Below are 27189 nucleotides of genomic sequence, written 5' to 3'. Positions count from 1 at the left end.
TAGGACTCAACAGAACACTGCCTGGGCGGCATGGGGTGGGCTGAGGCCAGGGCAGCCCCCCACCTATCCACAATCCCAGAGGCCCCTGTACAGAGATGCATGTTTCAGAGCCAGGCCCCACAGCCATACAGCCCCTGGGCCACTGCCTGCAGCTAGCCAGGTGACCACGGCCCTACCCTCTCCAACCCTATGCTTGAGCAGGGCTCTAACAGGCCCCTGTGGCCCCAGCTCAGGGGCTGCCTGGGGCTTGTGAGGTGAGACCCCACATGACAAGGGCACCTAGAGGGAAGGGACTCTGCAGAGAACTGGTTAGGGGCATCCTTTGGGGCTGCTCTGGGAGGAAGGAGCTCCTGGTCTCTGAGCAGCAAGCTCAGTCTGGATGGGGCCCAGGGCCTTTCTGACCCCACTGAGGCTCCAAATCCTCAAGGGGAGGGGTGCCAGGGCCCATGCCCCAGGGAACCATGGCAAGTTCCAAGACCCAATCCTCCCATCGAAAATGTAATTTGGAAACCAGCAAATCCAATAGGCCTGAGTGCCACAAGTGCCCGCTCAGCTCCAGCACCATACCCTGCATAGCTGTGCCCACCCAGCCAGCTGCCCACCCTGGCCTTGCTCCTGTACTTGACTGCCCAGGCTGTGTGGGGCATGAAGGCCTCAAGGTCACCATTTAGTGGCTTCCACTCAGGCTACGCCCTGAGCAGGCAGGGAAACTGGCTGCCAGGGCCCCTGCCTGGCTACATAGAGGATGGGGCAGGAGCTATTCTCAGGCTACCTTCACCCATGAACACCTCTGGCTTCTGGACAGAGGGCCAGGGACAGTGGTTGAGAGGGAAAGGCCCTACCCATCCCCCCAGGTACTCTATCCACCAGGCTGTGGAGCCAGCCTCCTGGAGCTCTGCCTCAGACGGAGCCTCATGGGAGCAGGGCCCAGCTACCATGCTCCCTGGAACCTGGACACTGAGGCTGAGGGTCACCAGGCTTGGCTCAGCCGGGCCTCCTCTTCCTTTGCAGTCCTCTGGGTGTGGGCCAGGGGATGGAGGCCGGCAGCTCCCCATCACTCTGGCTATGGGAAAGGGCATCCTGTGAAGCACAGGCTCTAGACAGAAGGCAGAGCCAGGGGTCCCGTCCAGGTGGCCCTGTGCCTGCAGCCATCTGGGGAAGTCACACGGGGGCTTGAGGATGGGCCCCAGGCCACATCAGCCCCCAAGGTCCCACCTCCCGCCCCTGAAGGATAGCAGGAGCAGCTGCTCAGTCTGGTCAGGGAAGTCTCAGGACTGCTGTCCCCAAAGCCCTTGTGCACGAAGCACCGGCTGCACAGGTTTATAAGGGCCACGCTGCGTGTGGGAGGTAAGGCCAGGCCAGACCTGTACCTCTGTGACAGCAGCACGGAACGAGGGCCTTGCTGCGAGGTCAGTGTAGGGGAGGGCGCCAGGAGGCACAGCCAGGTTAAGGTCAGGCCAAGGCTGGTGTGTCCGAGGAGGAGGCTGGGGGCCAGGGGAACTGGAGGGAGAGGAGGCAGAAAGGGCTGGAACCACAGGACCCCTGTTGGGGTAGGATGCAGGTTTCCTGCTGGGAGGATAGTGTGTGGTGGGGTGCCAGCAGGGAGGCTGCAGGGCCACCCAGAGCAGGGTGGTCAGGGAGCTGGTGCCCAGAAACATTCTACAGCTAATAGTGCCACCTGCTGCTCATGTTGGGTGTCGCCCTGGCCTGGCTCTCCCTGGCCCCAGGATGGATGGGACCTGTTCCCTGGGGTGCAACCCAGCTCTGAGTGACCTTGGGACACACTGGGCAGACCTGCTGCCTCCCTCCGGGGTAGATGTGGCAGTCTGCCTTCAGGCACAGGCTGAGCTCAACCCCACACAGCCACCTCCCTGCACTGTCCCAGGAAGACCTAAGCTGGGACAGCTAGGAGGAGCAGATGTGGCCAGGGTCCCAGTAGGCACTGCCCTGGGCTCAGTCTCCCAAGTGTGGAGCAGGGACCGGGTTGGGACTGCAGGCTCTGACTGGGTGAGACGGCAGGTTAGGGGTTGGCTGAGGGACCACTGGTGTGGAGTGGAGCTGGTATGGGGGACATGGAGGCAGGAGAGAAGTCCCCTCGAGGACTGCAGAGGTGAGGTGCACTGTCTGCACTAGCACCCTACCCCAGGCCCATCCCGGACTGCCCCTCCCTCCAACAGGGCCTCACAAGAGACAGGGCCTCACTGTCTTGCTATTGGAGCACAGAGTCCAGCACAGGGCCAGGCCCGGAAAACAACCCTAGGCACAAAGGACAGATGAGCCAACAAAGGTAACAGAGTGCCTAGGGCTACAGGATCCCTCCCCTGCAGGCTCCCAGATCACAGGGACACACAGGCCTGGGATGGCCCCCTGCTCTGTCCCCCCTAGAACAGGGACACATAGGCCTGGGACTGGACTCAGGAACCTCCAGGAGATCTGCACCTTAGTCATGGTGGGGGGGATGATGGGGAGGAGCTGCTGGGCCCTTTAAGAGGCAGTTCTGCTGGCCCTGACTTCCCCCTCCCCCGAAGGAGGGGCCCTGCTGCCCAGCAACAAGAGGTCCTTGGTGTGTACAGTGTCCTGTCGCTTGGGCGACCAGGAGCTGCTTTCTCTTGAGACACTGTGGCTGGTGCTGTCCTGCTGACCTGGCTGCTGACTTCCAGTGACCCTCCCCCTTGTGCCCCACCCAGCCCCTGGCTGGGTGGCCAGCACCATGGCACAGACTGATGTGCTACTGACTAAGGAGCCGGCCCCGCAGACCGTGCCACCGTGTGAGCTATCGCCCAAGGTGTATGATGTGGCCTGCAATACGGGGGCCTATACGTCCTCAGGCCTGGCCACCACCGGCTTCCGCACGGCCAAGTACCTGATGGACGAGTGGTACCAGAACTTGTATGCCCACTACCACCAGGCCTTTGCGGACCGTGACCACTCAGAGCGGCAGCGGCATGAGAGCCAGCACCTGGCATCGGAGACAGAGGCGCTGGCCCAGCGCACGCAGCAGGACTCCACGCGCAGGGTGGGCGAGCGCCTGCACGACATGCACAGCTGGAAGTCAGAGCTGCAGCGGGAGGTGGAGGAGCTGATCGCAGATACTGACGGGCTGCTGGCCCAGAAGCTGCGGCTGGAGCGTGCCCTGGACGCTTCGGCAGTGCCCTATTCCATCGCCATGGACAGCCTGCAGTGCCGGGAGCGCCGCCAGCACCCTGACCTCGTGCGGGACCATGTGGAGGTGGAGCTGCTGAAGGTGGGCAGAGGACAGCACCTGCCACCCTAGGGCCCGTCCTCTCCAGAGCTCTGGGAAGTGAAGCCCGGCCCTGGCCCCGGGGTCGAGTTTGAGGCTCCCCCTCCCAGGACGCCCCTGCCCTGGACTTCTGTTCCCACAATGGAAACTCAGGGCAGTCAGAGCAGAAGGCATAGGGGCAGGCCAGGAGCTGTTTGCACCAGTTCATGCCACATGCCGCCCCTTCCTCACCTCCTGAGTTTCCCTTCTCTGAATGTTCCCTGTCTCTTTCAAACCCAGCATGACATGGCCTTGGGAGCCCCAGGAGGACTAACAGGCCTGGTTGCTGCTCCTGGGTCTGCAGAATTCCTGAGTCTCTCAAAGTCAGGGCCTCTGTATGCAAAGGCCTGTGGCAACGTGAGATTCAGGGAGATAAAGAGCCTCCCCAGTCCCAGGGCCTCAGAGAGCCCCTGCCCCAGCCCACACTCAGGCAGCAACTTGAGTCCCTCCCCTCCCACATTCTCTCCACATGCCTACCCACCCCCTCCAAGGGCCCCTGCGAGACTGTCTGCCTGCTCAAGATTCCCTAACAAGAACACCAAGGAGTGGGGACACAGACCACAGAGGAGGAGGGGCGTAGAAACCCTACCAAACCCAAGTCACAGGGAATAGGGTCCTTCACACACAGAACAGAAACCCACACTGGGCATGGTGGTGTACTCCTGTAAACCCAGCAGCCTAGGAGGCTGAGGCAGGAGGATCCCAAGTTTGAGGCATCTCATTTAATTTTTGAGGATCTTAATGAGATCTGTCTCAAAAATAAAAGGGCTGGGGGTGTAGTTCAGTTGTAGAGCAAACCTGGGCTCAATCCCCAGCACCCCCCCACACACACCCCCCAAAAGGAAACCCAGCATTACCCTCACATTCTTGATTCTCTGAGGTCCTCAGAGGGTAAGGCTAGCACTTTCAGTGCACTGGGTGGGCTTTGGGGATAATCTCAGAGCCTAGGGAAACTGTCTCAGGTGACCCTCCCCGCAGCCCCTAGAAGCCCCTGGCAAAAAACACCACCAAAAAGGTTAAGAAGCCCAGAATGAGCCCAGGAAGAAAGCTGGCTCACCCTGTTCTCCAGGAAAAAACAGTGGGGTGAAGGCTGACGAGGGGCTGGACCTGAAGTTCTACAGGGATCCAGGGCCCATAGTAGCCTGTGCCTCCTCAGACCCTCACCAGGGGTGATAGCAGGAGGGCTGCTGCTCAAGAGGGGTCTCCTCCTCCTCCAGGAGGCTGAGCTCATCCGGAACATCCAGCAGTTGCTGAAGAGGACCATCATGCAGGCTGTGAACCAGATACGGTGGGTCACAGTGGCCCCCAGGGTGGCCTAGGGATGGCCCCCGTCTCCAGCCATAGGCTAGCTGTGGGGTGGGACATGGGGGTGTGTGACCCTGTGGCTCAGAGAGGGGAGGGGGCCACCAGGCCAGTCGGTAGCACAGGGCTGACATTTTCAACCAGGCCAGCATCTGTTCTGAAGTCTCCTACCTGGGGGGCTGCTCCTGGCATTGCTGGCTTGTGAGGGCCCCGGGGACACCCTGGACAGTACAGGTCCTGGAGCTGAGCTGGAGCCCGTACAGCTGGGAGGGGTTATGGTCCTGGTGCCCTGCGGCTCCAGACCACCTTCCCTCCCCAGGCTGAACCGGCAGCACAAGGAGACTTGCGAGATGGACTGGTCAGACAAGGTGGAGTCCTACAACATTGATGATACCTGTGCCCGTTACAACAACCAGAGCACCCAAGTGCAGTTCCACCCACACTCCACCAAGCTGGAGGAAAGGTGAGAACCCCAGGGCAAGCCCAACACCTGCCCACTCGCGGCTGCCCCTGTGAAGATCTGCAGGACTCCTTCCCCCAGACCCCAAATACTCTCATTGCCCAAGCCTCTTGGGCAGCACTCCGCTCTCGGGACCCACAAACAAGACCCCTGCTCCAGCCAGGCACAGTGGCATGGGCCTGTAATCCCAGCGGCTCTGGAGGCTGAGACAGGAGGATCCCAAGTTCAAAGCCAGCCTTGGCAAAAGCGAGGCACTAAGCAACTCAGCGAGACCACGTCTTTAAATAAGATACAAAATAGGGCTGGGGTGTGGTTCAGTGGTCGAGTACCCCTGAGTTCAATCCTCGGTGCCCCCCCCCCCAAAAAAAAAGACCGCTGACCCTGTGCCCAGCATCCGTGCAGTTCACACAGGGCCAGGGAGGCGCCAGGTTGCGTTTCCGCACGCGACCAGCAGAGGGCACGCGGCACCAGCCGGAGTCAACGCCACCTGGGGTGGGGGGCGGTGGGGATGTGGCTTGGCCGTGGGGCGAGGGATGGGGCGCCATGGGACGTAACGGGGCCTTGGAATCTCGTAGAAGGACACGTGGGGACGAGGCGGAGTTACCAGGACTTGCTGGGCCACGGGACCGCGGGCGCACGGAGAACGCTACAGGGCGGGGCTACAGGGGCGCGGGGGCACTTGGCGAGGTCACGCGGGGCGGGGCTGGAAAGCACGCGGGAAGCGCCAGAACGGTCCGCACAGTCCCCCCGACCGGCCACGTCCCCGCCCGCAGCGCTTCCACGCCCGAGACCTGGGCCAGGTTCACTCAAGACAACCTGCTCCGCGCCGAGCGGGAGCTTCTGGCCTCGGCCAACTTGCGGACGCTCATCGACGCAATCCTGCGGGACACCAGTGAGGACCTGCAGCTGCAGTGCGACGCCGTCAACCTGGCCTTCTCGCGCCGCTGCGAGGAACTGGAGGACGCGCTCCACAAGCTGCGGTGCCACCTGCACAAGGTGGGGGTCGAAGGGATACACCGGCCTCTGGGAAGCCTACCCCGTCAAAAGCGCCAGCCCGGACACGCCCCCGCATGGGCACGCCCACTCCTTATGGGACAAGTCCTCCCTGGGACACGCCCACTCCTGGGAATTCTCGCCCCATAGAGAGAGACTGGATCCTCTGGGGCATGCCCAGCCGTGAGGGGCCTCCTCTGCCCTCCTCTGCCTTCCGGCACCGCCCCCTGCCCCTGTGAGACCCCAGAAGCAGGCATTCACATCTCACTCCTTAAGCTGGTGTAAAACCAGGTTCCATTGGAAGTTCCAAGTTTCTGGGTGGCTGACCAGCAGTGACAGCCTGCAGGGTGGGCTGGGGTCAGGAGGTGTGGGGCACAATGTGTCTTGGCCTCTCTCTGACTCCAGGCACTTAGCGTGGCCTTTGCTTGCCTCCATGTCCCAGGGTTGGGGCCTGTTGACCACCAGGGCTCTGGACTCTCAGGCCAGAGCTGGGATGTAGCAGGCTGCACCAGGTGCCCCTGGATGGGGCTCCTGCTAGACACAGCCCTGAGGCTGGGGTCTCCAGCCAGGCCTGGACAGCGTGGCCAGGGAAGGAGGAAGTGCTGGGGAGGGAGAGAGGGCAGCCTGCAGGTGCAGGCCTGGCTCAGGGCCATGACACTGTCCTCTGCAGATCCTGCGGGAGATCACTGACCAGGAGCACCAGGTGGCCGTGCTGAAGCAGGCCATCAAGGACAAGGAGGCCCCGCTGCGCGTGGCCCAGACCCGCCTGTATCAACGCTCATTCCGGCCCAATGTGGAGCTGTGCCGGGACACTGCCCAGTTCAGGTGCCCAGAGTCTCTGATCTCCCTCAGCCATTGAAGCCTCTCACACAAGCAGATATGGACCCTGGACATGATCCTGGGTGGGGCTTGCATGTCAAGGTTCCATGTCACTCAGGGCTGTCTGATCTTCCTGCAAGAGACCTCAGGGCCTGACAAGCTGAACTTCTGAGGCCACAGGCCCAGAGGAAGGCCCTGCAGGCCTGTCTGCCCACCCTGCCTCTCTGCTGTAGAGTGACTGTGTTCCTGCTGAGGCATGGATGGGCCACATGCTTGTTTTCCTAGTTCATCAAGTCCCAGTTCCTCTTCTAACATGAGTCCCCCCTTCTTTCTCCTTCTCTGTCCTTCAATTTGTTCAAGAAACTGGAGGCCTCAGCAGGTTCCAATGGTGGGTACTGTGTCCAGTCATCAGGGATTGAGCCTGGTCAGCTGGCCACTGCTTACCATGGCCACTTGGTGCTGCTATTGCCCAGGGTCTTGCAGAGCCCAGGGCAAAGGCTCCACTTCCCTGCTGGGAGCAGCTGGTGGAGGTCCTGCATAACTTGGAGAGAAGAGCCTCTTCCTTCACACTGTGGCCCTTAGGGCTCCACCCAAGGGCATGGCCCTGGCCCTGGCCCTGGCCTGCGTGCCATAGGGTCAGCTTCCCTGTGAGTTTCCTGACTGCCCAGAGTCCCCAACTTCTGGAACTCTGCTCCCCACCGAGCACCCACTCATGCGCCTCTGCCCGCAGGCTGGTGAGCGAGGTGGAGGAACTGCACATGTCCCTGGATGCACTGAGGGAGAAGCTCCAGGAGGCAGAGCAGGCATTGTGCAACCTGGAGGAGACACGTCTGAGCCTGGAGAAGGACATCGCCATCAAGACCAATAGTCTGTTCATCGACCGCCAGAAGTGCATGGCCCACCGCGCCCAGTACCCCAGTGTCCTCCAGCTGGCCGGCTACCAGTGACTGCTGCTGGCACCCGGTGGTACTGTGTTGTCCCAAATAAAAAACATATTGACTTTCTGCAGATGCGTGTGGTCCAGGGTGGAGTCCAGTTGCTGTCCATCTGGGTAGCATCTCCCATCCTGTACAGCCAGGCTTTGCCTGTAGACCCCATTGTCCTGGCCTGGAGAGATGAGGGCTCAGAGCTGAGGGCCAGTGGTCCTGTGCTTCAGTGGACATCATCAGCCTAAGTGAAGACAGAGGCTCTCCACAACCCAACTTCACTGTTGCACTGTCCAGTCCAGAGCAGGGCTGTCCAGCTGGGCCTTCCCCTCCCCTCTGGGCTGGCTTCTTCCGGCCATCTCTGGCCTTGGGCATCCTGTTGGGGTCACCTCATGGCTCCTTCCCCAACACCCCAGGCCTTACCCTCAGCTCCTGTATCCTCAGGATGGGCTGATCCTCCCCAGCACCCTGCCTCCATAGGACCCGGGAAGGGGGCTGGTCACACCCTGAAGAGTGGGGAGGGGGCTCTTGTCTCTGAGGCCCAGGCCCACAGGGTGCTAGTACTGCCCTACAGGGAAAGGGGAGAGGAGCAGAGGTGCAAAACCATCTGCACATGGACACCTAGCCCCAAGAGCCTGGGCTCTGCTGCCCCTGCCCCCACCACTTGCTGACCCCTACATAGGCCACTCCAAGTCCCTGTGTGGACCCCTGCAGTCACAGACCCCAGGAGAGCAGGCAAGTGCAGAGAGCCTTCCTGGGATCATCATCCACCAGGATGGGGATGGGGTGCCTGAGTGGGAGCAGGGCAGGGAGGGCTTCCTGGGGGAGGCCTTGGCTGCTGCAGTGTGGACCAAGGCACAGAGCCTGGGTCAGGGGAGGAGGTGGACATGCTGGATAGAGAGAGTCCTGAAGCCTCTTGCCCTCTTTGGCATTCTTCTGGGCCAGGCCCTTGGCTCCCTGGACACTCACTGCCCACTGAGGGGGAGAGGCAAACATGGCCTAGGCAGCAGCCTCCTGCTTTCTGTGCGGGTCACTCTCACACAGCTGCCCTGCCAGGCCCCACCCAGCCTTTGCCTGGCAGCCCTGCCCTTTCTTCCGCAGCCTTGACACCTGCAGGGGAGGGGCAGCAAACATGGGAGGAGCCTCCAGGTCCTCCCTTCAGTAACGTTGCCTCCTGGCCCCACAGAAACCACTTATCACGGCTTGGTCACCACGACGACAGCCAGAGCCCTGCTCTTGCTTTCTAGTGTGCCATTTAAATTCACTCTGGGTGCTGCCACCATGAAGCTCCAGTGGGGGGACAGTCCAGAGGTTCTGGGGCTGGCAGAGACTTGGAAGCTGTGCCTCTCAGCAGTACATGGAGCAGGTGGCCTGTACCCCTCTGCAGCTCATGGGTAGGGGCCTAGGAGCACGGCCAGCCATAACACCGTGGGGGCTGAGGACTGTTCATGTCATGTCCACACAGTTCTTCAAAGCCCCTGGAGGCCACCAGGTAGGACCTGGAACAGTGACCCCTCAATAGCCTGCAATCCCTGCCTCCTGCAGTAAACACCCTAGGGGCCAAGTGGCTGGGGTGAGGTCACCAGTTCCAGACCCTTGAATGCCACTACCAAGGAGGGAGTCAGGCTGCCTGCCTGGAGAAGGGACAGGAATGGCTAGACCTGTCCCCTGTCTGTCGCTCTGTGCAGAGCTGCTGCCCCATGTTGGCCAGGTGCCGGGGGGTGAGACACTCTCTGCTGTCCCACCACACCACGCCCCTCACCGCTAGTGGCAGATCATCACCAGCTCTAGCAGCAGAGTGTCTGCGAAGAGGCTCAGGAGATAACAGCCCCTCTGGGCCTCTGCTGCCAGCCTCATTATCACCTGCAGGCTCAAGCTGCTCTGCACACCCTGCCCATCAGCACACAGGGCCCTCGTCCCTGGTGTGGGAGAGCAGCAGGCTGCTGGGCTGAGGAGTGTCGGGTGTGGGGGCTGTTCCTGGGCGAAGTTCTTCACCCCTAATGCTGGGGCGGGGGTGGCTCAGGAGGAGTTACTCTAGTCACACTGTGTGTTCCGGCTGCTCAGGCTCCTGGGGCCACCGTGGGTTTGTGTGCATTTGACCCCACACACCCGGGCTCCACGGCAGGTGAGCCACATCTGCAGGGCCTGGTTTTGCAGTGAGGCCCATGGCAACATGGCAGTAGGGATGGGCCTTCAGCCTGGAGCTGCCTGGCCGGACCACTGGGGTCTCCTACTCTCAATGAGTGCCCTCTAGACTCCCGGATTGTCCAGCCCCTCATCCCTGAGTCCATCTGGTCACAGAAGGTCCCTCTGTGGATCCCCTTCCTGCTGCAGAGATCACACAGGGGTCCTAGGGAGGGTGAGAGAAGCTCCAGGTGACTTAGGCCTCCACAGTAGCCAGGAGGACCTGGTACCCACCCTGAGCTGCCCCTCTGCCCATAATGGGCCCAGCTTGCTTCTCCTTGGACAGGGGGCACTCTCTGCCACCCAGGGGTCTGCTAGGACCCCAGGGCTCTTCTTGATCCCAGGAGGGCAAGGGTAGAGAGGGAGGGCTGCTCCCAGCTACAGATTTGATCCCCCTCTCCAGCTCTCTAGTTACCCCGTGCACTAGAGTCAACTTTGCTTCATACACAGCATCATCCAGCCATACCTGGACACAGCTTCCTGGCAAATCAAGGCATCGCAGCCCGCTTCCAATCGCCTGCGTTCCCCTATCTGTGCACCCCTGACCAGGCCACTTGGTTGCTCTCATAGGCAGCAAAGAGCTGGCCCTGGACTGACCTTAGGGCCTCTGGCTACAGAGTACATGGTCTGTCCTTCCCTGGGATGGCCAGACTTGGGCAGCTGTAGTGGACTCCGACTCTACCCATGTTACCCCAGAACCCATACCAACTGTCTGCACTCAGGCCACCCCGGGGTTGGGGCCATGGGCCACAGAGCCCCCAACCTCCTAGGCACCAATAGTGTAATACTGACACCCCCTGAGCCCTGCCTGCTGCCTAGGTAGGTCCTAGGTAGGTCCAAGTGTCCTCCTGGGGACACTGGCTACCCCTTGCCAGTGGAGAATCCCAAGACCCACAGGGGTACTGACTGCAGAGGTGTCAGGGTACTGAGCCTGGCACCTGGCCCTTCCCTGCTGACACAGGCTCCCATTTCCATAGGAAGAAAGCGTCACCCTCCCAGGCTCCTGGCAGGTGGGGGCAGGGGGGCAACCAGCGGGGACACAGAACCCCCTTCCATGACATTGCAGGATGTCTACCTCGGGGGCCATGACGCCCAGCCACGCTCTCCAGTTGTCATGGAGATGCCAGTGTCTGTGTCTGAGCTAGGGCTATTTCTGTCCTGAGACTCATTGTCCTGCCCCCGCAGAGTCACCCTTCCTGCAATGGCCCCTCCCTTCAGAGCCCGAGGGTGCGTGTGCTGCCCGCTAGCTCCTGCCCAGACACTATCCCAGGCAGGGTCCAGGAGGACTGGGCCCCTGAGGGCCACCAGACCTGAGGGGCCCCCCAGGCCCCTTCCTGGGCTTTTTCTCTCCCCTTGAAGAGGTTCTTCATCCCCACTGGCTCTTGGGGGGTCCTTGGCCAGCCCCACGAAGTTCAGGGTAAGGGTCTGTCTCTCATTGGGGGCAGCTCTGCTGGTATCGGGGAGCACTGAACAGTGGTGGGGAGATGACCCTGAGCCCTGGTACATGGCTGAGGCTAGCAGTGTCCTCTGAGGCTGGACTTCACCATTTTGACCAGATAGTGACCTTCTCAGCCACTCCAGAGCTGCCATTGGTGCCCAAGTCTCAGAGACAGGGATCCAGTGTTCTTCGGGAACCCTAGGACCTCCAGCACTCCAAGGGCAATGCTGGGGCAGCACAGGGAAGCCCTGTCCACCCCACCCAGCTCCTGTGGGGACATGGTGTCTCCTGACGTCTACAACCCAGACGAGAGAGCTGCTCGGGGGGCTGCAGGCCAGGGTGGGATGGGCAAATCAGTCATGGGGCTTCAGATCTTCACACCCTCTTCTGTGTTGCCATAGCCCACAGTGGGTGAAGACAGCTGTCCCCAGAGGGGGCCACCAGGCCCTGCTGGGTGCCAAGCTGGGGTGTGAGCTGTCACCTCTGAGGCTAGCAGCCCTGCTCTGGCTTTTGCCAGCCTTCGACAGCCCCTGCCTACCCTCCAGCCTGCAAACACCCACAGCTGGGTCTTCCATCCCCCACCACTGCCTCCCGCCCTTCTCTCCTCCCTGGTCATCAGTGTGGACAGCCAGGGGGCAGGCTGGTGGGGGAGCTGGGCCAGCCAACCAGAACCAGCAGGCAGGGGTGGGCCACCCTAGTTCTCAGGCTACTTCTGCTGCCTCTCCAGCAGGCAGCCTGGCTCAGGGGGAGTCAGCCCTAGGGAGTCGCCATGTCCCATGTCCCAGGTTGTGGGGCCAGGGCCCTGTGTGGAACTGATCTCTGGCTGACACTGAATGCAGCCCTATCTGCCACTGACTGGGGGGGCTCCACTGCTGGGGGTTGGGGGCATGGCACCAAGGGGCACTGTCATTATCCTTAAAAGTCTGCCCTCGTGCCAGGGCTTCTGGCGGTTTCATGGAGGAGTGGAGGCAGACACCACAGACCCCGAACACAGTCTACTCTCCAGGGCTCCCTCTGTCCATGGCCAGACGCTCTCTGTGTCACCAGGTGGGTTGGTGGCCCAGACAGCCTAGTGCACATGGGGGCCCTGGCCTGGGCCCCCCACACTAACACGTGGCCTTCAGCACCCTGCCCATGCTCTGTCCAGTCATCCCTCCCCAAACAGGGAAGCAACCTTGGTTTCCTGTGGGGAGCAGGCTCCAGCCTGAGGCGCCACTCGCCAGCCTGCCTGCCCAGGCCACCCCAGGCCCCTGCTCATGAGGGGCACTAGGTTGGGCAGGAGGAGCTGGAGCCCTGGCAGGCTGTGCAGCCCTTTGGGGCAGGTGACTGGGGGAGGCCTGGCAGTAGGCAGGGGGCTCTGCCTGCGCCTGGCCCAGGGGCAGTGTGGAGCTGCCCTCCGCCTGTTGGTCTTGGCCATCCTGGGAAGCCGCAGGCGCCAGGCAGTGTGAAAGGCTCCTTTCACAGACTGCTGCAGGACTGTGGGAGCTCACGGGGCTATAGCTGGTAGCGCTTGCTGCTGAGAGGTAACCGGATTGTGGGCTGTGGCAGATAGGGGTCCCCAAGCTACCTGGGCAGGCTGGGCTCCCTCCACCCAGCAGTAACCCCCACAGCTGTTCCCCACCCATCTGCCTGGTCCAGGGTGCCCTGGGCTCCTGGACTCTGGGCAGTCAGGGTGTTGCAATTGGGGGAGCTGCAGCTTGGGAGGGCAGGGTCCACAGGGTGCACTGGGCAGAGCAGCCCTCAAACCTTGGCTGGGCTCCCACTGCAGCCCTGAGGCCCTGACCTGACACACTAGGGGCTCTAGCAGGCTCCTTCTCAGACGCCACTCTCCCCCACCCCAGGTCTGACCAGGATGGCAGCCCCCGCCCTCATGGTCCTGGTGCTGGTGCTGCCTGCAGGGGCCTGGCCTAGCCTGGGCCTGTCCAGGAGGCCCTGTGTGCACTGCTGCCGTCCACCATGGCCCCCTGCTGCCGCCCCTGGCCCACACACCCCTTTGAGTGAACAGGCCCCGTGGGTGGGGCTGCCCCGTGTGCGGCCCACCATTGACATCTCTATCCTCAAAGGTGAGTCTGCACAGAGGTGCCACCTGCACCCAGCCCCTGCCCCACAAGCAGGAAGCAGGCTGCTCTGGGGGACTGAGTGGGTGCTGGGACCCTGGGGCAAGGAGGGTCCTGAGGCTGGACAGCAGGCTGTGCTTAGCTCAGACCTGGGTAGGAACTTCCTTGCTCTTGCTCTGCACAACCCAGCTCAAACCCTCCTCTGCAGCTGCCTCAGCATGGCTGCCCCTTTGGCGAGTGGTTTCTCACTGTCCTGAGAAGCAGATTGGGGCCCTTACAGATGAGGAAACTCAGGCTGGGGAGAAGTGAGGCCATGGCCTGGGTGGCCTCAAGGCCTGGAGCCCCAGCCTTGGACCTGGCAAGGTAACGGGGCCTGCAGGCGGCGGGAGGTGGGGACCGTGCTGACCCAGGCCCTGCTTGCTCCCTGCAGGAGAGAAGGGTGAGGCAGGGGCCAGAGGTCACGCAGGAAGGAGCGGGAAGGAGGGTCCCCAGGGCTCCCGCGGCCTGCAGGGCCACAAAGGCCAGAAGGGGCAGATGGGGTTTCCGGGTGCCCCGTGCCAGCATGCCCACGTGGCCTTCTCTGTGGGTCGGCGTGAGGGACTGCACAGCGTGGAGGACTTCCAAGCGGTGCCCTTTGATATGGAGCTGGTCAACCTGGACGGCACCTTCCACCTGGCCACGGGCCGCTTCCGCTGCAAGGTGCCGGGCATCTACTTCCTGAGCCTGCATGTGCACACCTGGAACTTCAAGGAGGCCTACCTGCACATCATGCTGGACCAGCGGCCCATGGCCGTGCTGTATGCACAACCCAGTGAGCGCAGCCTCATGCAGGCCCAGAGCCTGATGCTGCCGCTGGCGGCCAGCAGCACCGTCTGGGTGCGCATGTTCCACCGTGACCAGGACAGCGCCATCCACGGAGAGCCCGGGGACCTCTATATCACCTTCAGTGGCCACCTGGTCAAGCCAGCTAGTGAGCTCTAGCTCATGGTCCCGTGGCCTTCACTTCCAGACCCCTGCCCAGTGCAGGACTTGAGTGGCTGAGCACTGGGGTGTAGGGAGAGCAACTCAGCACCCGGCCTGTCCTTGTGAGGTCTTCCACAGATGGAGTGGCCACACCCAGTCACAGGGGGCAGAGGGATATCATGGGCCTGGTCTACCATGGTGGCTGAATGCCACCGTGGGACCTGTTCTATCTGCTCATAAAGGCTGTGCCAGGCCCCAGGGCCACACACGGGCTTGCTCCTTGTCGGGGGTTCGGAGGCACCAATGGGGGCTGGGCTGGGCTGGGGGAGGCCAGGGGTCGCAGGAAATTGCTGGTCTTTGAGGCACCAGATTCCAGCAGGAGAAAGACAGCAAGCTTCCCGGGGTCAAGGGCGGCACGAGCAGAGAGGGGTGCTGGCCGGGGATGGGAGGCTTGCCCTTGGGGTGAAAAGTGGCTGAGCACTGGAGGGCTGCTTTTCTGGGTCTCCAGGGTCCCCCGTGTCTGCAGAGGGCTGGGCTGGGGGGAGTTGGCACTCCATGCCGCAGAGCTTGGAGCCAACCCCAGGTCACAGGTGACTTGGCCAAATATGTGGGAGCAATTATGGGGGTCCCTTTGGAAAAGGAGTGTGGGCTGTGTCTCTCTTTCCTGCCCCTGGGGTCTGGCCAGGCTAGGTCCTGGGAACCTCCATCCGCCCCCAGGTCTGGAATCAGACTTTGCCTGCCACATGGCCCTGCATGCCCTTCCTCATTTCCTTGGCCCCTCTGGCCCCTCTCCTGCTCTGACCTCCTCCTCTCTGGGTCCTCCTTGTGTCTCTTCTCAGGGGCTGTTCCTTCTCCCCATCCCTAGCCTGTGTTCTCTGGCAATGAGACCACAGGGCACTGGCAGGAACAGCATCTAGAATCACCAAACGGCCGAGCTGGCTGACACTCTGGGAAGGCACACAAAGCTGCAGGCCAGGGTCTGGAAGGTGGCAGAAGGCAGCTGCTGGTGGGCCAGGAGCCCCTCTCCCCCTGGGAGGCACTAGGGCTAGGCTCCAGGGATGCTGGCCCCTTGGGCCTTGTCCATTCTGGAAGGCCCCTGGCCTGAGGAGTACCCTTGTCCTCTCTTGCCCTGGCCCCACTCCCTGCCTCCAAGGGCCTCTGACTGGGGTCATGAGATGAATCCCAACCAGCTGGGACTTTCGCACCTTGGCCCAGGAGGCCCTGAGGGGACAGGCTCCTCCTTGGCCACCAGGGCTCACCCCAGGAAGGGAAACTGAGGGCCCCACTTGCCCCTTACACAGCATGACCTGGAGAAGATTCTCCTATTCTCCTGACCAGGTGTGGGGGACACAGCTGGAAATAGCAGCCCTCCCGGTCACCAAGGGGCCAGTGGAGGGGTAGACGCCAGTTACCTCACAGGCCTGCAGCCCTGAACCAAGGCTAGAGCCAGAGCCAGTAGTCATTTTTTCCCTTCTACCTGGTGGCCCAGGTGCAGGGACAGTGGGCAGAGGTGGCAGGAGAGGCAGCCAGGGCAGGGAGGCAGAGCTGCAGAAGGTTGGCAGCAGCTGCCCTACCAGGCACAGGGCACTGCTCCCTTGTGAGATGGGCCCAGCCCGACTCTTGGAAGCACCCCTCGTCCTCATAGAGAGATGTCCACTCCACAGGGACACTGAGTGTTCTGGCTGGCTTCTGAGGACAGATAGAAAGCTGAGGTCCAGCCAGGGCCCACAAAGCACCCAGCACTTGCAGTTCTGAGAGTCGACCTCCTAGAGGAAGGGCCCCTGGTGGGCAGGGCTGAGGGGACAGTGCAGAGGCAGGAGCAAGGGCTGCATGCAGCAGCAGGCCATGAAGGGCTGGCCCCTTTGCTGTCCACAGGAGCTCATCAGTGGGGGAGGGGGCTGCTTCCAGCCGTGGCCAGAGCCTGCAGCCCCCATCCCTCCCCATCTGCAGCAGCCAGTTTTCCACCTGCACTCTCAGGGGCCCTTCCTCCAGGCTTCCCTGGTGTGTCTAAAGGTCTTGGGAAAGTTAAGGAGGAGGCCAGGCAGGGGGTCTCTGGGGACAGGGCTCAGGAGGGGCTTAGGGCCAGTGTGGGACTGGGGGCCAGGCCCTGGCACCTGGAAACTCCATCCCAGAGAGTCAGCCCCACCCGGGATGCTGAGGTGTGGGAAGCCCCTGTGTTCTCTTATGGTTGGAGTAGCTGGACACACCCGGGCTGGTGGCAACCGTCAGGCACAGCAAGAAGCTGCCTGAATGCTAGTGGTGTGGCAGTATGTGGCGGCAGAGAGGCTTCCCTACAGAGAAGAGGTATCTACACAGGGTATCTACATCCTCCCACTCCTGAACTCCCCTCCTGCCCATCCAGGACACCCATGTCCCTACATCCTGAGGGCCAGCCTGGCCAGAAGGGATCCAGGAGAGAAGTCCCAGCCCAGTCCTGGCTGTGCATCCTCAGGCATGTTGCCTGACCTCTCTGAAGCACCAGGGTGTGTGGTTGGTGCTCACAGGAGCCACACGGTGAAATCCAGGTCCAGTTCCAGCCCAGCTGGCTTCAAACATCCTACGTTCTGTCTCCCCTGCTCTGCAGCCTCCACTTCCCTGTCCTGCAGTGGGGTGCAAAGGGCCTCTGTTTGGGCTTCCAGTGCAGGTCAAGCAACCTTGCCTGGGGCTGAGATGGGTCTGGGTGCTGGGCCTTGGAGGAGCCTGCAGACATGGGGGCCAATGTGGTGGCCACTCTCCCTACTCCCACCCACTCAGCACGAATGCAGCTGTCCAGAGCTCTATGGGGGCCCTGGGGCAAGGGTCCCCTTGGGAAGGCAGCCTTGGACAAGGTCTGCCAGGGCAAGGAGAACACCTATCCACACCGGGCTCTGGATGGGGGCACCCAGGAATTCCGGAGGACAGCCCTGGACCAGCCACCTTGGACCTGCAGCCTCCTTCTCTGCAGAAAGCCCCGCACTGCAGGAGGCGCTGCAGGGAGTTTCTGATCTCCAGAGCCCAGGAATTGCCCACCACCACACGGGGAGGCAGGGATGAGTCCAGACAAGGGCCCAGGCAGGACCAGGGCCAGGCCTGCTGCCAGGTTGCCCACTGGAGGGACGAGAGTAGTGGCACCTGCTGACAGTAGCACAGCTACCATGTGGACAGGCCAGGGAGGGGACCCCGTCTCTCTGACGGTGGCGAAGCGTATCTGTTAAACCCCATATGCTGGGTTAGAGAGGCAGTGGGACACCTAACCCCCAGCCTCAATGCACTTGTGGGGATGTGCTTGGGGCCACTGTCCTGGCCCAGGATGAGACAGCAGTTATTTATTTTTAAAAATGACCAAGAAATGGAAGAAGATAAGAAAGTCACATTCAATTTTCTTCAAAGTAATAAAAGCCCAAGGGGCACAGGCCAGCCCAGGCAGGTTGAGGATGGTCCTCGGAAAGAGGCTGGAGACCTGTCACTAGCACCCTCATTTCCCACCCAGTGAGAGGGCAGGAATGACAGCCAGGAGCATGGTGAATGCCAGATGTGTGCCCCTGGTTCAACCAGGAATGAAGGAGGGAAGACCGTGGCTGTGTGGCAACCCCAAGATGTTTAGGGGAATGACCGGGAGCTTCCCCATGAGAGGGACACAGGTGGCAACGTGGTGCCCAAGCACAAGGGAACCCTGGACACCTGCTGGGATGGGCCCTGAGGACAGGGTGCTGGGTGACATAAACCAGTCACAAAAGGGCCAGTCCTCTGTGCTGCCATCCTGAGAGGTCACATCCTCTAGGGGAGCCACAGCCAGGTGGGTAGAGAAGTGATGAGGCTCCTCTCTCCTGGGCCCCTGCCTGGCTCCAGGGGCCCTGGGCCTGAGCCCTCAGGCTGTTCAGAGCAAGGGGACAAACACAGGCTTGGCCAGGGCAGGACAGGCCCAAGTGGGAGAGCAGCAGGAGCCCGGCCAGTATGAGGGCAGCTCTGGGATGCCCTCACTCCTGGCCGCCCGCTCAGGCTCATGACCCTCACCTCGTGAACTTGGGTGGAAGGGCCACGCTCTCGGATTTGCTGGCCCCATCTTGGCCTTCTCGCTGCCCTGCACTGACCCCAAGGACACCTCCCAGGGGTGTCAGCCCATAGGAGCCCAGCAGGGCATGAGCCTGGGGGCTGGTCCATCTCCATCCAGGGAGGAAAAGCCCCAGGGCCAACCAATCAACTGCCGTGATCAGGACCCCCTCACACTGCTCCTGAGTGACACTTCTTTCCATGCGGGAGATGCCTCAGGAAGCGTGGGGATAGGGAGCCCCAGAGTCGAGCAGGAGAGAATCACAAGTGGATGTCCTAGCCTGGCTTCCTGGGACCCCACAGCCCCACCAACTCCCACCTTGGCAGACCCTCTGATGGGAGGCAATGGCATCCCCAGCCCCCTGGCCACCTATGCCCCATCTATTCTGCCCAGTGCCCACCCTCACCCTTGCTGCTCTCGCTTTCCCCAGGACAGCACAGCAGGGGCCTGATGGGGACATGCCCTCCCCAGCACTCACCTGGGACCCCCAACATGAGGAGGCGGGTGGGCTGGCAGGAGCCACTGCCCAGTCCTGTGAGCCCAGACTTACTCGGCTGCCATCCTGGGGGCGGGGAACGCCTGCTCTGCTTGTGGGGGCTGTTCCCCAACACCCACCTTTCCTGACCTGTACCCTGCCCTGCTGGGCAAATAGAGACCTCCTGTCCCCCATCCTCATCCCTGCCTTGCAGGCCGGATTTCCTGAGCAAGGTCACTCTGGGAACCGCTGGAGCCCAGTGGCCAATAAAACCCATCGATGCGGATGGAGCGCCCATAAAGCAGGTTGCCGCTCCCGCCCAGGATGTTTGCCCTGTGCCACCCCCACCCTACTGGCCGTGGCCTGCAGATGGTGGAGGCTCTGCAGCCTCTGTGGTGTCACTGCCCCTCGGTCACATCTGTGGAGACTGGGGACCCCGAGGCCTCAACGGGAGGGCGGGGAGCAGCTCAGGACTCCAAGGGCTCTCCAAGCTCAGGCCTTTATGGCAGGTGCCCTGAGGTGTCCCACCTTGCTCACACAGGTCAGGACTGGTCCCAGGAGCCACGGGCTGCATAGAACCTCCCAGAACATCCCACAGGCTCAGCCCACCACCTGAGGTCTCTCCCTCACTCATGCCCCAGCTGGAAGCCAGCATGGCCCTAGGCCATGCCAGGGACAGTGATTCTGCCTCTTCAGCACCCTGGGAGTTCACATTCCCTGCCCCAGATACCTGGCCTGGGCCCAGCTGCCTTGCCCCTTCCCTGGAGGGCCTGCCCTCCACCGGCTCTCTCTTCCTCCAGTCTTGGTGCTCCTGATCTCTCCTGTCCTCCTTCCTTCCTGGAAGCCAGGACAGGCTGCCCCAGCCACCCCACCCCAGGCTGGAGAGCTCGGGCCTGTGCTCCTTTGCCTCTGGATCTTCACACAGGCTGTTTCCTTTGCCTGGAATGCACTTCCTGCTCAACGCTCCCTGCAACGAAACCCCAGTGGGCGCACAGTAGGTGCACACCAGTGCCTGTCCAAGGACACACACTTTCCGGTCTCCCAAGCCAGGGGCCTGCACTAGTGAGATGTGAACCAGGTTCAGCGGTGAGGCATCCCTGGAGCTCACTGTCCCTGATGGGCCTGGGGGCGAAGGCCACATGCTGCTCAGGTTGACCAGAGGGGGGTAGGCTCCCAACGAGGGGAAGACTATCAGCAAAGGCAGCCAGGAGAGCACCTGCAGCCAGGTGAGCATGTGGGTCCAGCAGGGCTGTGGGGCTGGGGTGTTAGACAGAGGGACAAGGGGTCCTGGGGCTGGTGTCTGGACAATGCTACAATTTCACAGGGGCCTCAGACTGAACAAGATGGGGCAGGAGGCTTCCAGGAGGGCCAAGTGTCCTCTGGCAAGGGGCACCTGCCTTACTGCAGAGGCCCTGTAGTCCCCTCTCTGTAACTAGGAGCTGGCCTGCTGGGCTCCGGGCAGGACATTCTGCTGGCCCCACCCAGGGAGGGCCTCTGTCAGATCAGATCGACTGGGGAGGTTGGTCTGGGCAGAGATTTCCGAGCCATCTGCTCTCCCCCAAGCTGTTCCAACAGGAGCACCTTTTCTCCAAATCCTAGGGGAGGCCTGACAGGAGGTGGGAGCTGCAGAGCAAACAGGCCTTGGTCTCTCCCTGGATGTCTTTCCCTGGACGTGCCTTGGGATGCTGGACCTGTGGGCAGGGGTGGGTTTTGCCTGCAGCCCCTGGGGGCAGGCAGAGTTCTGTGGAACCCACATCGAGAACACTTCACCTGCTCAGAGTAGCTAATCCCAGGAGGCCAGGGATGGCCAGCCCCAGCTCGGCACCCTGATGACCCCCACTTTGTGAACCCTGCTGCCCACTCCCAAATGGGCGTGGCCAACCCATCCCAGCCTCGCCTGGGTTCAGTAGGCAGGCCGGGCTGCGGGCCTCACACCTACAACACACTCTGGTTCCCGCTGGCTTCCCATGGCTTCAGGGACAATATTTGCTTTGAGGAAGGATCAAACATTTATTCTCTAATTCATTCAGGGAGCAGGTTCTCGAACACAAGTGCCCTCAGCACACAGAATGAGTGTCCAGGCTTGGCCTCTGGCAGAGGGTCGTGCCTGCTGCCCAGCAGCACCAGCCTGGCCTTTGTGCTACCCAGCCCTGCTTAGCCTGGCCCAGCACCCTCCTGCAGGGCTGGGCAGTGCCAGGCAGGGCTGCCCCAAAGCAGTGTGCCCCCTGGGGGGAATCCCAGCAAGGTTTGGCACAGGGGTGCTTGGCCCCTGCACCTGGGCAGTTCCAGCCTAGAGGGCAGATTCCTCGGGGGCCCACCCTTTGCTGGCATTTGTGTTAACCCACATAGAGCGGCCCCTGTGGATGGCTGCAGGCTGCCTCCTAAGCCCCCAACCAGGCAGAAGACAGGACTGTGCTGCCTCGTGGCCCCTGACCTCAGAGACACCTCCCTGCCCCGGCTGGGCCCCTCAGACTAAACCCCTGCCAGTGTAGCCATGCCCTGTCCCTGTGGGTGCCCCTCCCCCATCCCACTGTGGAGCCCAGGAGGGTGCCTCGCTCTCCCTCTGGACAGAGGTGGTGGGGGACAGGTGGGTGGACAGAGGCCCCAAGGAGAGGGTATCCTCTGGGATCCCAGTTCATGCTGGCTGCCCAAGACCTACATGGCTTTGCACCTGCCTCCCCGAGGTCCACACAGCTATAGGGCCAGCAAGGAGCTGGGGTGGCCACTGGTCCCTGGGAGCTCTGGGGAGCAGAGGCCACAGCTGAGCATACAGGGAATTGTGCTCTGTGACCAGGTGACTCAGGGCTCAAGGACGAGGGCACAAACAGAGAGTGGGCAGAGCCCCAGCACAGGCTCACACCAGTGGTCAGGAGGAGTGTCTCCCTGCAGCTGGCCTCCTGGAGAAACTGCTCCCCGGCCTGGATGGCTGATGTAGGTTGGGGCCAGGATGGGAGGCGGAGATGTCAGGCACTTCCTGGGGCATGACCAAACCCCTTCTTCCTCTCTAGAACTTGGCCTGAGCGGGAGGACAGGCCGGCAGCTAGCTGGTCACTGAGGCACCCATCGTGCCATGTCCACACCTGCCCTGGCCCCATTCAGCCCCATCCTCACAGGGCCACTGAGGAGTATCCATCTTGTAGCCCCAGGGCTGCGCAATGGGGAGCCCGCAGGACCTGGGCACTGCTGCGGCCTCATAGCCGGCTGGTCTGCATGCGCCCATTGGCCTCACAGCTGCGCACAGGCAGTGCCACCTCCTGTGGCCGTCCACTCTTGTCCGGCTGTGGCTCCACGGTGTCTGCATCCTCTGCACCATAGCCCCCACGGAGGCACAGAACCTTCCGGAAGCTCTGGCGGAAGTTGTCAGAGAGGAAGCCGTAGAGCAGGGGGTTGGCGCAGCTGTTGGCATAGGACAGGACCACCACAAAGAAGTAGAGGCCGGCGGAGGTGGGCTCCTCGGGCAGCGTGAAGGCCAGGTTGACGATGTTGACGATGAAGAAAGGCAGCCAGCAGCCCACGAACACCAGCACCACCACCACCACCATGCGTGTCACCTTGCGCTCCGACCGCCGTCGTCGCGAGGAGCCCACACGCACACCCGACGCCTTCACCTTCACCACAATCAGCAGGTAGCAGAGGCAGATGACCAGCAGCGGCCCGAAGAAGCCCAGCACGGACGTGTAGGTGATGAAGGCGGCACCCCACAGTCCCACTGGCTCCGGCCAGCTGAGGTTGCAGGTGCCCCATCCTTCCTGGACGTCAGCGAAGACCAGCAGCGGCAGCGACATGAGCAGAGAGAAGGCCCAGACGGCTGCGCTGGCCAGTTTGGCCACCCGCGGGCGGCGCCACCGGGCAGAGCGCAGTGGATGGACCACGGCCAGGTAGCGGTCCACACTCATGATGGTCAGGCAAAAGATGCTGGTGAACTGGTTGATGCCATCCAGTGTCATGACTAGGCGGCACAGGAAAGAGCCGAATGGCCAGTAGGAGACTGCATTCTGTGTGGCCAGGAAGGGCAGCCCCAGCATGAGCAGCACATCGGCCACGGCGAGGTTGAGGATGTACACGTTGGTGACCGTCTTCATCTTGGCGTGGCGCACTACCACATAGATGACCAGTGTGTTGCCGCCCAGCCCTACCACGCATACCAGCAGATACAGGATGGGCACAAGCACTGCCCGGGCACCCACTGAGGGTGCCGGTCCCCCCTGCGTCCCGTTGTGGCCACCTCCAGGGGTGACCGACACATTCCAGTCCTGCATGGAGGCCGGGAACAGGGGCTCCATGGTGGGGGCCAAGGCCACGTGCTGGCCAAAGCCGTCTCTAGAGAAGAGAAGGACAGGTGCGGTGAGCGGGGCAGACGGGATTCCTTCCTCCTGCCTCCCTGCCCCGCCCGCCTGGTGGCAGGTAAACATTGTTAGTCATGTTCAACTGGGCTGGAAATCACATTAAGCAAATTGTTTGGAAAACAAGGGAGGAAGGAAAAGCCATGTGGTCAGTAGACAGGCGTCCTGGTGAGCCAAGACAGACGTGGCTGTTGATAGCCACAGCGGCCGCTCTGTGACCTCCCACTCCACTGGCCCTGAGGCCTCTTAGACCCCTAGGGGCAGCACAGCAGGAAAGGCACCAGGTGGTCAGGGGCCTCCAGAGCAGGACTGCAGCACCCAGCTGACCTGCAGGACATGCAGTGACCTCAGCCTAGCTCTGCTGGGAGTGGGCGGTGCTGGGCTCCACAGGGCCTGGGCCTTCCTCCCCCAGGAGGCTCTGTCAGTGTCCACCTGGCTCTAAGGAATGCTATCCCTGGCACATGATGTCCACCTCACAGCAGCCTGTTTTGAGAAGCTGTGCAGTGGCACCAGAGGTCCCTATACCTGGACAGTGGCCACAGCCTGTGGACTCCAGAGTGGGTGACACGGAGCTAAATAACCTAGGAAACAGCATGGGAGCAGGTGGACATGAGAGATGTACAGAAGGTGCTGGCCAAGGACACAGCCCAGGAGGGTGCAGGACTCGGGAGACAGAGCCCGGTGGGGACAGGCACGTGTGGTATCAGTGGAGAGGCGGAGACAGGCACAGAGTATATCGACATGGCAAGTCCAGGGGTAGGCACACATCAAGATGCATCTTTCATAGGAAGATGAGGCTCACGAGGGAGCAGCTGCCTGCCCAGGAGGAAGGGCACCAAGAGGCAGCCACTCTGGACCCACAGAGCCCCTGGGCCTGAGCCAGGCTGCTAGCCACGATCAGTGGCCTGAGTGACCCATGCTATCTCAGACAGGGGATGCTCACACCACTGCCAGGGCTGGGGACACCAGGGATGGGGCATAGGCAATTAAGCCTGGAAGACAAGACAGGACACCCTCCTACCCTGGGGTCCACACCCACACCTCCAGTCACCTAGGTTGTAGGCCAGGCTGCTCAGCACTGGCTAGTCGGCCTGGAAAGTTGGCAGGGGGATGGGTCATGAGCTCACTTCAGGTCCAGCAGGGCCATGGGGGTTACCTGCTGCGCAGAGACTGCTTCAGTGTGTTAGGGGTCTCAAGCAAGGCCTGGACAAAGATTGTCAAGGAAATTGACTTTCTTGGTGGGAAGGTGGTAGGGATTGAATCCAAGGGTGCTCTGCCACCAAGCAGCACCCCCAGACCTTTTTATTTTTTATTTTAAGACAGGGGCTCACTTTCTTTCCAGGCTGGCCTTGAACTTGTGATCTTCCTGCCTCAGCCCCAAGTTGCTGGGATTATAAGCGTGAGCACTGTACCATACCCAGTCCCTATAAATTTGACTTTTAAGAAGTAAAATGAACAAGTGTCTATTCTTAAAAATAATAGACCTTTGTCATGAACAAATACAGTCATTTAAATGCACAAACAAAACCCAAGCCCAGCAAAGTCCAGATCAGCTCCAGTCTGGAGAGTATTGAACAGATAATTGGAGAACTGAACGGGGCTGAAGGAGCCCTGCACAGCAGACTAAAATATCAGCCAGGGCTACAGGGCGAAGCCACAAAAGACAGAGAGGAGTCTCCCAGAGCCCACAGACAAGCTGTGTCACCAGCAGAGGAAAGTCATGGCCACTGAGCAGCACAGCATCAAGGACAAGGAGGGAACTCTCAAGAACACCAGGCAGAGACAAGAGGGAAGCATCACCTGGTGTCAGGAGTGACGGGAGGACAACGTGCTTCCATCAGCAAAGAGGAGCTGCAGCCTGGCAAACCTGAGAGACCAGGCTGCCACCTGGAGTCCTCCTAGTGGAGCGCCCGGAGCCAGAAAGGTGAGGACTGATCAGAGCTGTGTTGCCCGGGTGGTCAGTGAGGCTGCAGGTGTGTGGTGAACATTTGTGTTGCAGAAATCTACCTAGCAAAAAGTCAAGGTAGATGCCTGTTGGAAATGACTGCTTTTTAAGGCCGTGTCAGGGAGTCCCTCTGGCTGGACTCCAAGTTCTCAGGTCTGAAGGGCTGTTAGGGCATGGGACGTGGTACCCGTTGCTTCAACCAGCATCTGCATGTGGCCAGGAGCGAGTCTGCCTCAGATACAGGCTGCCCTAGAAGCTGGTCCTGGAGGACAGCAAGGGGGCTTGTTTATCTGTCCCCAAGGCCTGGCCCCAAGGGCCTCTCCACATTTCTAAAGGAAGCTGAGCATTTAAAGTAATGTTTATGGCTCCCACGGACAGCTGTGGGAAGGCCTGTAGGAGGCCTGTGGTCTGGAGACAACAAATTCTGTGAGAGGCAAGGTGAGTGACGTGTATGGGCTGCGGTCACCCCCTCCCCAGAACACCAAGGAAGGGCTTCTAGCCCATACCCCTGAGGCCTGAGCAGGGCAGAGATGACCAAGCAGCCCTGAAGGTGGGCTGCCCACTTGTGAGGGTGGCTCAGGTCCTTTCTGTCACAGGCCTTGGACTCCTGAACATATGTTTGATCTTAAGTAAATTCCTCTTGTCTGCAGCTCTCAGCCACTCCCAGGTGCCCCAGTTGCCCAGAACCCAGAAGGGCTCAGCAGGCTATCAGGCTCCCACTTCTGCTGCCGGTAACCACGTCAACTCTCCAGTTATACTTCATAGCAGGAAAGAAGGAAACAAGCCCCCATGCTACTCCAGCCTCTTGGAAGCTCATCCTGACAGGCCATTAATCAGAAGCAGCAACTTTAGTCTCAAAAAGTAGGCAACTGTGAAAAATTGCCCCAGGCCCCTTTCAGATGCAGCAGGAGGGAAGTGACCATGGGGCCTGTGGCACCCAGACCCCCCCCCTCTCAGGAGAGGATCTACTTAGCTGGCCCACTCTCATGGCACCAGGAGCAGGCCCAGCCCACATACCTGCCCCACTCTGGCTGTGTGCTCCTGAGCAAGCCAGGCTGCTTCTCTGAACCCTGGCTTCAGGAGCAGCACCTCCTGCCAACTGCAAAGTTACTGAACACATGAGATAAGCTCAGGCATGAAGATACCAGGTGCAAGGCCTGGTGCTCAGTCATTGCTCCCACAGGCCACCCTAGGTAGCTCAGCTTCTCCCCAGCATCAGGAAGGGCATCTGCCCAGGCTCCTGGGAGAAGATGGGCGGGACAAGGGCCTGGGAACAAGGATGGGTCTCAGAACCTGTGTCCCCTAGGCCTGACAGCCATGGTCAGGCCAGCCCCCAATAAAATCTGCAATAGCCGGCATCATCAGGTAGCTGGAGCTTGGAGAGGTATGAGTGCTGCAACTCAGGGGACTCCCAGACCCCTGCCTCACCAGGGGGAGAGCATACCAGTGTTCTTGTGAGCTGGAGAAAGCATAGACTGCATCTTGGCTGAGACAGCAGCCTAATCCTGCCACCCTCCCCCAGGACAAGCTTCCTGACCTCTGCTTCCTCTGTTGGGACCCCCTGCCCTGCCCCCAGCAAGGCTCTGACTGTGCAGCCAATGGCAATCCCCACTCCTGCCCCTCCACTCTCTTTAGGGCAGCCTGGGGCCAGGGGCAGTATCCTCCTCACATTAAGGGAAACAGGTGGGAGCAGGCAGGCCAGAGCTGCACAGCCCCCCTCAAGGGCTCAGAAGGGTCTGTATGGACGGTAGATATTTCAAGACTACCTTCCACCTCCAGCCCACTTCTTTGGAAATTTCCATGGTTACTTTCCTGGGGAATCAATACTGGGTCATGATCATTAATGTATGGACCACCTCTGCCCTGGAGGCTCCGGTCCCACCCTATTCCCAGAGCTTGGGGACTGTTCCAACACACTTGGTAACCACAACTGGCTCTGGGTGACCTGGCTCCTAGCCTCCTTGCCCTGGGACA

The 27189-nt window shown here is 61.2% G+C and overlaps 3 protein-coding genes across 3 annotated transcripts; 2 read left to right on the top strand and 1 right to left on the bottom strand.

Annotated features, from left to right (window-relative positions):
• The first annotated feature begins 2580 nt into the window (after window positions 1-2580).
• Tekt4 (tektin 4) lies at window positions 2581-7862 on the top strand. Its single transcript, XM_046423414.2, has 6 exons — window positions 2581-3244; window positions 4498-4568; window positions 4902-5045; window positions 5816-6038; window positions 6706-6860; window positions 7585-7862. The coding sequence occupies exons 1-6, from the start codon at window positions 2711-2713 to the stop codon at window positions 7799-7801; spliced, it is 1344 nt and encodes a 447-aa protein (XP_046279370.1). The 5' UTR covers window positions 2581-2710; the 3' UTR covers window positions 7802-7862.
• Window positions 7863-13253: 5391 nt separating this feature from the next.
• On the top strand, window positions 13254-14686 carry C1qtnf8 (C1q and TNF related 8). Its single transcript, XM_058572782.1, has 2 exons — window positions 13254-13465; window positions 13890-14686. Exons 1-2 carry the CDS (start codon window positions 13255-13257, stop codon window positions 14438-14440), a joined length of 762 nt encoding a protein of 253 aa, XP_058428765.1. The 5' UTR covers window position 13254; the 3' UTR covers window positions 14441-14686.
• A 7432-nt stretch (window positions 14687-22118) lies between these two features.
• On the bottom strand, window positions 22119-23210 carry Sstr5 (somatostatin receptor 5). Its single transcript, XM_046423210.1, has one exon. It carries the CDS (start codon window positions 23208-23210, stop codon window positions 22119-22121), a length of 1092 nt encoding a protein of 363 aa, XP_046279166.1.
• Between the last annotated feature and the right edge of the window lie 3979 nt (window positions 23211-27189).

This window comes from Marmota monax, unplaced genomic scaffold (genome assembly GCF_021218885.2).
Source record: "Marmota monax isolate L192 unplaced genomic scaffold, Marmota_monax_Labrador192_F-V1.1 WCK01_AAM20220418_F8-fsc00035, whole genome shotgun sequence".
Taxonomy (NCBI): Eukaryota; Metazoa; Chordata; class Mammalia; order Rodentia; family Sciuridae; genus Marmota; species Marmota monax.
Note: the sequence above shows the minus strand (reverse complement) of the source record. Positions and strands in the feature narration are given on the sequence as shown.